Source organism: Callorhinchus milii, unplaced genomic scaffold (genome assembly GCF_018977255.1).
Source record: "Callorhinchus milii isolate IMCB2004 unplaced genomic scaffold, IMCB_Cmil_1.0 Scaffold3, whole genome shotgun sequence".
Lineage (NCBI taxonomy): Eukaryota > Metazoa > Chordata > Chondrichthyes > Chimaeriformes > Callorhinchidae > Callorhinchus > Callorhinchus milii.
Window position 1 is genome coordinate 65,808,943 of NW_024704744.1, and position 13,713 is coordinate 65,822,655.

At 38.8% G+C, this 13,713-nt stretch overlaps 1 protein-coding gene across 8 annotated transcripts in view; it reads right to left on the bottom strand.

Annotated features, from left to right (window-relative positions):
- The window catches only part of LOC103175763 (protein quaking), a 264,429-nt gene that overhangs the window by 189,700 nt on the left and 61,016 nt on the right, over positions 1 to 13,713 (bottom strand). For all 8 annotated transcript variants that reach the window (XM_007889193.2, XM_042333046.1, XM_007888979.2 and 5 more), the window contains exon 2: positions 3,647 to 3,789. In XM_007889193.2, coding sequence (XP_007887384.1) covers positions 3,647 to 3,789 — 143 coding nt within the window. The remainder of the gene's footprint in view (positions 1 to 3,646; positions 3,790 to 13,713) is intronic.

A 13,713-nucleotide genomic window follows, 5' to 3' on the forward strand; every position in this document is an offset into this window, starting at 1 on the left:
AATAACATAAATAACAAATGTAATCATGTGGTGCCCATACATCCCCCAAATTGTATATAGTCTCAGAACAATTTGCTTAACTTTCTAAGACTCCTCACCATTGTAAACAGATTGCCAGTAATTGCCAGGGGTTATCTGCAGTTAAGTTAATATGAGGAACTGTAGGCCCCACTGATGACCATTATGCTCCCTGAAATTTTTAAAAAGCCAATTAATTACTTATTAGGCCCAGTGATTCTTTATATTTCACAATACACGTGTAATTCTGGCTCAGTTGGTAGCACTCTTGCCTCTGAGTCAGAAGGCTGTGGGTTGAAGCCCCACATCTGGTCTTGGAACTCATGCAGTCTATACCAACACTGGTTTGAGCACAAAACGCAAAAAAAGGTGATAAGAAAGTCTCCACAGAAAATGCTTTTTCTAGAAATAAACCCCTCTGGAAGCCATTGAATTAAATGGATGCAGCTGCTGAAAGCATAAACGACTAATTTGTTCCAAAATAACCATTTTAACAAATTGTATTCCATTTGATTGGAACAAGACTGTTTAAAAACTATTATCTTAAGAGACAACCTTGGATTCCAGCTGTGAGAACTTAATTGTTTTGTCTGGAAAGAAAACGTCAGTGAGCATACAAATGCATACTGGGGTAAGAGGCTGCAACGGGATTTTAGAAATACAATTTTATTTTAACCATGGATTAATCATTCGCCATCAACTGATGCCACCAATAATTCAATATTAGTCAGAATATAGTAAAATACAAAGACAGAATTGCTTCAACGGTTTTATTTACCAATTGTTCTCCCACTCTCAATGTCTTCTTCTGAAGGCATTGACTCCTTTTACCAATCTCTTATCGACTAAATCTCACAGGTTCATTGCCCAAGTAGCCTTATTAATTTGTGATCCCTAATTGTTGGCAGGCTACTCATGGGGCGTCACAGCCAAGTCTGATCCTCTCCTCGTTCGACACCCATAAACAAGGTTGTCTAATGGAAATCTCTTGAATAGAGACCAGGCACGAGCAGGAATCCTGGCTCATTTTCCCCTCTCAATCAAGGCGCATTGAAACAGGTTGTAATTCTCCAAACTGCTGCCTTAGATGAGATCAACAGACTAAGATTCAAACCTGCGTTCTTCCAGTGTTTGATATTAAATATTTTCATCCACAAGCTCATCAGAAAAGCGAATAAAGAATACTTAATAGCGAATAATAAATAACTATTTATATTCACAGATAACAATTATTACATAAATGATAAACAGAAAAGTCAGTAACAATATTCTCTAAACAAAAGAAGCTGAATTATCACTAGATATTTTAATCCTTCTCCAATAAATTTTAATACAACTCAAGTCTGTTGTAACCACTTCATGGGTCTGCATATTCTGCACTGCATGAGTTAGTTTTACGGTTATAATAAACAGCCTAGTTATTATATATATGTAGACTAGAGAGGAGCACTGATTAAAGTGCAAAGCACATTCAAGTACTTTAATCTGTTTGCAGCTCATTAACAAGCACAAAATAGGCCGGAATGTTTATTACCATTAGTCGGGAATAGTGGATTTATAAATGAATGCTTTTACCACTGTCGTTGCCAAATGGAATGCTAACCTAGTTTTTAATATACAACAGATCATCCCAGCAATCACTATCTAACGCAAAACAAAACCACAATTTTCATTTTTTTTAAATTGCCCCTTGTTTGCTTTAAATTGTCCTTCATCTAAATTTGTAAATTTTCATCTGTTGGAAGATATGAATCAAACTCAAGCTTAAATTGCTGTATATCCAGTTCCCTAAACATTATGCAAAATAGTTTTTTTCCATTATATTAAATGGCTATTTCCATTTTTTATTTAACCAGGGACAAGCCTTTTTGAAAAATACTGTTCTAGTGATAATTTGGGATTGAGTTGAGCAAAAGCTTTTGAGAATTATTCATTTTGAATAACCACTCAACCAAACCACTGCCAAAGACAACTTAGAATAGCAAAACCCAGGCTCAACAATAGCCTTCAATTCCAATCGCAGAAGGGCACTCCACTGAATCAGCAAGTTTGGTCTGCTTATTACATTAACCACGTACAGGATAACTCCTGTATAACATCCCCTGCATTAGCACTGCACACTGCAAAAGCAAGGGATTTTCTCCCGGGGTTGGGAGCAATCATACTTCCTGATAACCTGTTCTAGCTGATACTTTCTGTATATGCACTACCTGATGTCTGTCCAAAATTTGCCCTTCATAAACCTTACCTGTGCAATCTTGTCCTACCATCTTGTAGTATTTGAAAGTATTACTGTGGGTTTGTTTTCTCTACCCTATGAAGCATCTTGTATGCCTCTGTAAGGTTCCTCCTGATATTGAAGTACCAGAGCTTATCAAGTTGTTTTCCTAAGTCATTCCTATAACACAAGGGTCTATCCTCATTGCTCTCCTTAAACTGCCTCAATTGCATGCATGATCCCTCCATGTCACATGCAACCAGAAAAATACAGTCTCAGTTCTGGGGAATTTATAATAATAGTAATCCTTTCATTTGATTATCACATTGTCAAGACATCTCTAAGCACTTCACAGGATATGCTGTAAAGTGGATTGACTGTGAGTGTATTTTATGGGGGGAAACATGGCAGCCAATTTGCACTCAGCAATGTCCGGCAAACAGCCATGGAGTGAGTGATTAATTTTATTTTGAGGATTTATTGACCAGGACACTGGGAGAAATTCCTTTCTCTTTCGAATAGCGTCATGGGATCTTTAACATCCACCTGAACAGACAGACGGAACCTCAGTTCAACTTCTCATCCAAAGGATGACACCTCTGACAATGCAACACCCCACCCCACAGGTCATCATAGACTGTGCGATTCCAATCCACAATGTGGGGCTTGAACCTTATTCAGAGATGAGAGTTCTACCACGAGAAGAATGACGCATGATTTGCACTAAACTAATTTGCCAATACAGTCCAACATCCTCCTTGCTTCTGTTTATTGCCACCTCAAACTGTTTGGACATGGTGAGCAACAATACATTAGACTTGCAGTATAATGGAGTTAAAATTTGGAAAAATCACTTCATAATAATAATAAATAAAATAATCCTTGCATTTGATATAGCGCTTTTCACATTGGGAGGACTTCCCAAAGCGCTTCACAGAACACACTGTAAAGTGAATTGACTGTATATTTGTGGGCGAACGCGGCAGCCAATTGCGCACAGCAATGTCCCACAAACAGTCGTAGATTGAAAATGACCAATTTATTATTGTTTAGGCGTGTGGAGTAAGGAAACTTGCCCAAGGTTTCGCCCTGCCTGGAATTGAACTCAGGTCACTCGCTTGCAAAGTGAGTGGTCTAACCACTGAGCTACAGGACTCCACAGATGACTCATCATCTCTTACAAGATTATACAAGATTATATGCCACAACATTGGGTCATTGATTCGTAGTTTGTCTCTGATTTCAGTGGGCGTCAAACAGAACATGTAAAATCCATTTAATTAATAGGTGTATTCTGGTGATTACTATGAATACATCAGAAATTATAGTCTTCTGGGCTAGGGACGATAGCTCCAAAGAATCCTTCCCAGTAATAATTTTGTTGAATTTGCAGATGAACCATGTACTTACATCTGGATATTCTTTAACAGGCACATAAAGTTTCTCTTGTAACTGTACAATAGGCCCCACGCCATCTGGTAACTCTGCACTCTTCTTCTCTGTGCTGCCATTTAATGTGTCGTTGTACATGTCTTTCCGCACTCTGCTAATCTCTGCAACAGAAAGAGGACCACAGAGTCATTGAAAAAAACATTCCAAAAGGGGCAGAAAATATAGTATTTTACAATGAATAAAACAAGACAAAATTTAAATAATATTCGCAGACTAGTTACTATATCTTTATCTTTAAATTTGGCCAAAGGTATCTTGGTGACACATTTTAAAAAGCAAAGAATTTCTCAGTAACCTTTATTTTATCAACCAAGATGCTAGTAGTTGGTGTCTGATGTTTTGCCAAGGAAATGTGAATAGAAATTGCATAATCTCTGCCTCACACTGTTCAGTAAAAATACTGAAGTACTAGTACTAGTACAGAGAGCAGAGGTTCGCCAATAAAACCAAATTGTTCACTGTCCTGTCCCATAAGATCTTCAAAAACCCTTTTCTTAATGATTTCAATTTGAAGCTCAGCATCAACTTGTGGCAGAGAAAGAGGAGCTGGAGCTCGTCGATTTGATTAAAAATCAAATGCAAAATGTTTCAAACTGGATTTCAGATCTTGTAAAGAAAGTGAAATAGTATTGATTTTAACTTAACACCAGGGACTAAGTGTAATTTATTTTTAATATGGTGGCCACTCACATACAGAAACACAAGAACAGTTCAGATAGATACCCAACTGAATATTCCACCATTCATTATGCTTCCAACAGGCTTCTTAAATACAATTAGAATGATTTACATTTCTTCAGGTGTTACACGCTAAAGTATCCCGGGATCCTAAACTGTAAAGTTCTCTGAGACGCCGTCCGGCGTGGAGGGCGCTATATAACTCCAAGTTGTTGTATCAACATAATGTGTTACAGGATAGTTACAGAAGGTTTGAGATTAATGATTTCCTGCACACTCAGTGGGAAATATTATAGAAAGGGAAAACTTCACATTTTAGAGTAAAGAGATGCTCTTGCAAAGCTAGGTTTGGGGAAAGTATAATATCTTGCCAGGCCACTAATCAGCCATGTTATACACAAGAGCACCAGATACTTAAAAGGGTGATTGCTTCCATTCACCAGCACCGACATCCTGTACCTTTAAGGCACAACATAATTCAACCAAATATAAGGTAATTTTTTATTTGTGCAGCCAATTTTGAGGTTATTAACCTGCTGCACTTCATTTGGGTTAGAAACTAAAACATATTCTCAATTTTGAAGGAATTAATACCTTCAATTAAGAATTAAGAGATTTGTTGAGAAGTTTCAAAGATGTGATAAGGTGCTATATCAAATGTAAGGATTATTATTATTATAAGAGACCATTCAGCCCATTGAGTTTATGCTACCATTTCTCCACTTGTGCTAAATACTTCAATCATAATCCCCTACTTTCTCCCTAGATCCTCTTGTATTGTCATTATTCAAACGCTTACCCAATTCTCGTTTAAATGATTTTTGTCTCAATTGGTTACATTTTGTGGCATAGCACACGTTTACATGAAAACATTCCTTCTAACCTTACCATAATTTCTTCTAGTGATAATCCTAAATTTATTCCCCTTGTATTCAAATTACTAATCAGTGGAAAATATCTAACCTCTCAAAAGCATTTAGAATTTTGGGATTCTTTTCGATCCTTTGACAACATTTGATTAATTGAGATACTGTTTCAAAAGCAAATTGGTTCATCAGCAGCACTGAGTTTATGCTACCATTCCTCCACTTGTGCTAAACACTTCATCATAATCTGCTATTTTATGACTCAGACTTTCCTGGTGTTTGAATTAATCTGGGATGAAGGAATAATAATAATCCTTGCATTTGATATAGAGCCTTATCACGTCTTTGAGACATCTCAAATTACTTCACAGAATATGCTGTAAAATGAATTAACTAAAGTGAATACAGTTATGAGGAGACATTGGAAGGCTGGGTCTGTTTCAATTGGAACAGAGAAGGTTGAGAGAGGACATAATAGAAGTGTACATAATTATGAGGGGTTTTGTCTGGGTAAATAGGGAGAAGTTATTTCCATTGATAGGTGAGTCAGTGACTTGGGACAGTATTATAAGAGTCACAAGGACAGCGAAAGAAGAGCTTAGGAGGAATTTCTTTTACTCAAGAAAGATGTTGGTTGTGGAATGACCTGCCAAGTAGGGTGGTAGAGGCAGACCATTGTAGCTTTCACAAGGGAAATAGACAGGCATATGAAGGAATGAGGCTTGAAGGGGTATGGGGATAAGGTAGGACAGTGGGAGTGAAGTTATTTATTTGTTCTGTGAGCCGGAGCAAACTTGATGGTCCAAGCGGCCTCCTCCTGCACTGTAGATTTCTACATTTCTATGCCGTCAGTGAATGACAACAATTATCAAACCAAGGACTTAGGGTAACATCAACAGATTGGATTAGTTTGTCAGTTACTAACATCCAGTTTATTCAAAACATTCAGAGGGAAGTAAATGCCCACCCAGCAAAGAGAAAGGACAGCTATCAGTTCATTTTATATGAATTTCTGTTTTAGTATTGTCATATGTATGTAGAAGCAGTCAATGAATAACAGTTTATTAAATTAATTCAGATGGTAAATTGCGGAAGATTTTCTATGCTTCTTAGACTATGATCATTCAAGCATGTCCCAGAGTTTTTATCATGGTTTAACCATGACATGTGTGAGACACATCATCATGATATGACATTAGCTGCTGGAAACATCAAGCAACTGGTAAACCACTATTTTGAATTATGATTCAATCACTTCCCATTTCCCATCCATGTCAGGGCTTCTCTCCTCTATCGAAATACATGCCTTCTCTACCACCCCCATTAAAATACAGATATACTTGTAGAGATGCATGCATTGATACAACAGTCAATGCTTCTACTTTTGAGCTCTGTTCTGTTGATGAACTGTGACGGATATTTTAAACGGAACTATTTTATGCTAATAATTTTTAACAGAAAAAAATGAACACATTTATTTTCCACAAAGGCAGAAGAGACCTGCTCTGAAAATACCACTTCAGCAACAAATAAAGTGAGTATTAAACCAACACACAAAGGTCATATAAATTCTACACCAATCAACTTTTTATATCAGGCAGCAAAATGCTTGGCTCACCAAAAAATTATCACGATGCTTATTCTGCCACTCTTTTGTCCTCTGCCTCTGGGACAAATACTGCATTCATGGGCAATGCCGTTTTTAATCTAATGCAGTCACTCAACCAAAACTTACTTGTAACACAAAGCCCTGTACTAATCTTGCTAGCCCCTAGCATAATTATCATCATCATTATTATTATGAATCTTCTCCAACTACACTATTCATTAAGCTCAACACAGAACATTTTCACATTTCAGACCAAGAACAGAGAATGAAAAAAAGTAATGAAATGTGCATGAAGAATTCTAATTTCTGTTCAAATTCACTGGAAAACTAATAACTTTCATTTCTTAAACCAACAGCAATCTATTCCCCAAGGATAATGAAGACTTTTAATACAGTGAGGGATGATAATTAAAACCATCAGCTTACTTAATATTTCATAAAAAGACATTACACATAGAATCCCAGGCTACAGTATACTATGTAATGGTATTACCTAAAAATCTCCAAAGCAATTCACATGGGCAAATATTAGGAAAGCAAAATATTTAATTACAGCATAGTCGAGTTAAAGCATGCAAGCTTTAATGCAGCTCAGTTCAGTATTAAAACCTTCATTATCCAGCTACACAATGAAATGATTTAACTCATTTTCCAAGGCAGGACACTTAAAACGTGTGTTTTCTAGATTACGCTACAATATCTTATTCCAGAAATTAATCCATTTTCCGTGTACTGTGGAAATAAGTGAAAAACTTTTTCTGAAGAAAGTAGCAATTCTTGTCACATGACAAAATAAATCTTTGCTACTTCAACTTTCAAAAGGCTAGAGGTCTAGCCCCCGCCGCCCCACCCCACAAACGACACCCACAAGCATAAACTTGTAAAGGAATTTATTCTCACAATCTAACTTTAGGTTTAAAATCAAATTCAAATTTATTTTCCTGGTAATTCACAGACAAATTTTTAAAAATTATCAAGAGCTCCAGATATGTAAGGTTTCCATTTGTCTGAGTGTATTCTCTCCCCAGAGAGTTTACCTAAACCCACAGAAATTAGAATCAGAATCGCAAGAGCCAAGGCTTGGGAACCCGAGCATGTGTATTTTGAGTGTTTGTGGCGTTCAATCTATGAAAACAGTGGTAAGTTTCCTGATGCTTGTCGATCTAAGACCACCCAACCCATAAGATTATGGCTTGCGGGATAATCAACCCCATCTCCTCCAAATCCTATCAACAAATCGGGCTGATACGTCTTGAAGACGTGATGAGGTGCTATATCAAATGCAAGGATTATTATTATTAATATTATTATCACCAGAGCCTGGGGGCCTCACTATGTCAAAGCAGTGTGAAACGGAAATAAGCAAGGCAAACAGGATGCTGCGCTATATCGTTAAATCAGATCCCCAGAGGTCAATCAAAGTGCACTTCCAGTAATCTGTGCAGATCGCACCTCGTAATGCAGCAGTGTTACAGCAATGAGTTTTGAACAATGATTAGGTAAAGTAGTGTTCTTCAGTCTTGAGAAAATACGATTCAGAAAGGTGCATAAAAATGTAATAATAATCCTTATATTTGATATAGCGTCTTATCACGTCTTCGAGATGTCTCAAAGTGCTTCACAGAATATATTGTAAAGTGAATTGACTATTATTTTGTGGGCAAAATGTGGCAGCCAATTGTGTACAGCGGTGTCCCACAAACAGTTGTGGATTGAGTGACCAAATTATTATTTGTAGTGTGCACTGTAACTCTGTTTCCCTTGTTTGTTACAGCTTTATGTCCTGCAAACAGCTGTGAAGTGAATGGCCAATTTGTATTTGGGGGCATAGACGGATAAGAGAGAAAAATTCCCTTTTCTGCAATAGCAACAATAATAATCCTTGCATTTGATATAGCACCTTAGCACGTTTTCAAGACGTCTCAAAGCGCTTCACAGAATATACTACAAAGTGAATTAACTGTATATTTTGTAGGCGAAACACAGCCACCATTTGCGCACAGCGATGCCACGGGATCTTCAAAATCTCATCTGAAGGAAGGCACTGTGGTGCTCCAGTCAGAATTGGATCTGCAGTCACTGATGTGTAGGCTCAAAACCACAATCATCTGACTCAAGATGAGGCGAGAGCATAACTGAAATGAGTCAAGCTGACACAAACTTCTCATTCATTAAATGTGATTGAATATGTAAACCTGGATGAATAATTTAGGGTGCTCCAGAACAAGGTTCAGAATTGTAAAGGGCAATTTGAGGACAGATACTAGGAAGTTTTTATTTATGGAGAAGGTGATCGACTGGAACAGACTGCCGGGAAGGGTGATAGAGGCCAGGACACTCGACTCATTTAAAAGGCAGCTTGATTCAGTGATGGGCATGGGGGATGGAATGGCAGGGAGGGTGTTCTGGAGGGATGGAATCAGATGGGCCGAAAAGCATTCTTCATCCAGATCAATCTTGTGAAAATGCATGAGTGCATTGCCCTGCTGACTACTACCCGAGCACATACCCCCAATTCATTAAGCAGTGATTTCACTGTTTGGAGGAGTGGAGTTTCAGCAGCAGCAGTTTATCTCACTGCATGCAAATAAAAGTAGGCACCAAGCTCTGAGTATATGAGTTTCTGTTCATGAGTTTGGATGCCTTCCAGCAATGGTTGTTCCAAGCCTCAGAGTTTCCATATCAGAAATTTGACAGACATCTGTTTTCAGTGTGGTGCAATCCCTTTACAGGTACAAGGACCTTTACAGGATAATTTGAATGTGCCAGCCACCTTGATCTTCTGGAAGTACAAATCCAATATAGCACATCAAGTTTACTCTTCAACTTAATCCAGGTTCCCATGCAAGGGGCCTTGGTAAAGAGATGGCATTTGCCTCCTGTGAAGCACATTCTGCTTCCAGAGTTGCTGAGCAACAGTCAGTGTAGGTAGGCTGGGTCTATTTTGTGAAGTAGAATCTGAGAGTAAATGGAATTATGATAAAATGAATGTTCACTTCAAATGTTATGTCTTATCAAGTCACTTTTATCAGTACTCTGGATAATAGTTTACAATAACACCATTTTAAAAATGATTAACACCACCAAAAACAGCTGGCAGTGTGTTTAACGCAGCCTTTCAATTTCTAAGACCTGTGGACATTCCTAAAGCACAGCAGGGTAAATTAAATAATCAGAACTGCATTAAATTACTGACTGGTAGCTCTATGGCAATCATCTATTTCATGTTCCACCAGGAACAAGGTAATCCCAAATTATAATCTGCTTTTATTTTGCTATGAACAAGGAAAGCTTTCTCCCACTGAGAAAAAGATTGCTGTCCATCCCTAGCACATTTCCTAAAGTGGCAACTCATTACAGATAAACCCCATTTAAGGCAGCATTTAAACATCAATTGTGTTTTGCGCTCATCCCTGTAGTAGGCGCGATCACAGCGCCTTGGGACCTCCTCCCGACGTGAAAGGCGCTCTATAAATGTAATGTTGTTGTTGTTGTACTGTACTAACAAATATTGCAGAGTTTACTCAAGGTAGGTATTTTCAAAGCTTTTGCAATAATATGTAAAGGAAGCTCTTTGGCAACATGTTTCAGTTCAAAATCATGTAATCATTTAAATAATCCTTGTAGCTGATTTCAAGATACATGAATACTTCAATATGTGAATGCAGTAGTTTAAGATATAGTATGTGAATACAATACTTTAAGATATGCAAATACAAGATATGTGAATAAAACGATCCAAAAGTTAATGACCACGGTAAAGGCAACAAGAAGTTTGATATCATAGGGTCATTTTGAATAACTTGCTACATTTCATAAATTAAAGACTTGGGACAAAATAAAAAAAATTTCCATAAAGGCGTATGAGGCAAATGAGAACAGTAAAACCCAATTTTCGATCTCAAGGATTCAGCTCAATACCTGATTCATTCCATTGACTCCTTTCTATTAGTAGAATCATACATCATGGATGAAGACACGTCATTGATCTGTGCACCTTGGTTTCACTGGCTCTCAACAGAAACAGCATCAAGGCCTTCAGAATGACATGGACCAGGGAATCAACTCAAGATCCAGAGTATTAAATAGTACTTAGCAGCATTTTTCAACACAATTGATGCCACCAGACTAATTTAATTTGGTTGAAAACCTTACTGAATTGGATCCATTGTTTCACAGTTAACTACCATGAGAATAAAATACTGATTTTGCCACTATTAAGTTTCAATAAAAAACATAGCAGGCCCAATTTAGATTGAACGTATAACGTTAGACCCAAGGTGGACTGAGAGCACATAACCAAAGAAGGATTAAAATTAAAAAGCTTATGAGACAAATACTCCCCCCTGAATGTGTAGAAGAAACTCTCAACAAAATCAGCTAAAATAGTATTAAATAACTATAAAAGTTAGGAATAGTTTGGGATACAAGACAGTAGGAGCATTTTCTGAAATTATGATTAAATGGACTAAAGGGCCCTTCTCATCCGAACCTTTTGTGAACTCATAAAGGATAGGTACAGACTGAGATGAACAAATAAACCACGGGACATAATGATTTCTGTGCAGCAGGGAAGGTGGGGGTGAGAAGAGAGAAGAAAAACATCTGTGGAAAGATGTGCATGTGTGGGGATGAAATAATATTCTTGAATTTTGCTCCAATATCTTTAGGGATGTGAAAAAACATTACAAGTATATCCCACTGCCCACACACGTACACAGAAACAGGGGTAGGCCATTCAGCCCCTTGAGGCTATTTCCCCATTCTATAAGATCCACAACAACAACTTGGATTTATATAGCGCCCTCCACGCCGGACAGCGCCTCAGATCGCTTTACAGTAACGGAGCCCGGGGCCGAGCCAGGGGGAAGGGGGGAAAGGTGACCAAAGGCGCGGTCAAAAAGAAAGGTCTTCAGCAGAGACCTGAAAATAGGAAGGGAGCGAGACGAAGGGATTGAGGAAGGCAGTTCCAGAGCCTCGGGGCATAGTGACTGAAGGCACGGCCGCTGAGGGTGGAGCGGAGGACTTGGGGGACGAGGAGGAGGCCAGACCTGGAGGAATGAAGGCAATGGGAACTGTTTTGAGGAGAGAGGTCAGAGAGGTAGCAGGGGGCAGAGGAGTGCAGGGACTTGTCTACAAGGGTGAGGATCTTGAAATCTTGAAAGCATGTCTGATCTGTACCTCAAATCCAAATACCTGCCCTTGCCCCGTATTCCTTAATACCCTGACCTAACAAATATCTATTCACTTCCATCATGAAAATGTGAATGAATCCAGCATCCACAGCTTATTGGGGAAGAGATTTCCAGATGTCCACAATCCTTTGGGTGAAAAACTGCCTCCTAATTTCACTTCTAAATGACCTTGTTCTAATTCTAAGATTATGCCCACCTGTTCTGTACTCTGTACTCTACCATTGGAAATAGTTTCTCAATATCTACTTTATCAAATCCCTTTATTGCTTTTAAAAACCTCAATCCTTGCATTTGATATATCGCTTTTCGCATCTTCGAGACATCTCAAAGCACTTCACAGAATAGACTGTAAAGTGAATTGACTATATCTGTGGGTGAAACACAGCAGTCAATTGCGCACAGCAGTGTCCCACAAACAAATATGGATAGAAGTGACCAATTTTATTATTTTATTTTTTTCTTGAGGGATTACTATTAGGTGTATGGAGTAAGGAAACTTACTCCAATATCACCCCTCAATGTTGAGATCACCCCTCAACCTTCTAAACTCAAAGTAAGTGAGTACTTACTGCTAGGTAAACAGAGGCGCATGTTTGTATGTGGAGTAAGGAAATTTGCCTAAGGTTTCGCCCCGCCTGGGAATTGAATCAAATCTGGGTCCTCTCGCTTGTGAGGTGAGCTCTCTCATTGCTACACTACGGGACTCTGATGGTCGCTTGGAGACAAAATGGTGGCTATGCGGGTGGGAGAAGGGATGAACCATCTCACTGGGGCAGTGGGGAGAGAGATACTAGCTAGGGGTTATTTAACACCATTTACAAATAAAAATCAGCATAAAAACAACATCTAATCTACTACGAAAGGAGCAGGGTGTTTCGTGGGTGTGAAAGAAAGAGAAAAATGGACATTATGGGGGCGAGAGGTTGTGTTTACCCATATCACATCCTCCCTCCGCCACACCACAAGATGGCCATTTTGGATTCTAAACCAATTTTCCTCCAGCTCACAAATCCACCTTTTCAGGAGGCAGGGAGAGGGGAGAAATTGGCCCCTCCCTTGCCATCTCGATTAGCTAAGAAATGAGGCCATTCCACCTCAATTTCATCGCTTTTTCCCCCTCCCACAATCGGTGCTGATTTAGGTCGGAGGCAAGGCACTATCCCGGTTTAGGGGCATTGATCTCTAGGTTAATTCTCACCCACTCATCCCCCCTCCTCTCGCCCTCCTGATGATTCCAGTGATAACAACAACAACGTATAATAATAATAATAATCCTTGCATTTGATATAGCACTTTTCACGTCGGGAGGACGTCCCAAAGCGCTTCACAGAACACACTGTAAAGTGAATTGACTGTATATTTGTGGGCGAACGTGGCAGCCAATTGCGCACAGCAATGTCCCACAAACAGTCGTAGATGAAAATGACCAATTTATTATTGTTATTGTTTTTGGAGGGATTATTATTAGGCTCTGTGTGGAGTAAGGAAACTTGCCCAAGGTTTCGCCCTGCCTGGAATTGAACTCAGGTCTCTCGCTTGCAAAGCGAGTCCTCTAACCACTGAGCTACAGGACTCCAGGACTTGCACTTATATAGCACCCTCCACGCAGAGTAGCATCGCAGAGAGCTTAAACATTTCCATTTCCATAACATTTTCACAAGAAAACAAAACATTCGC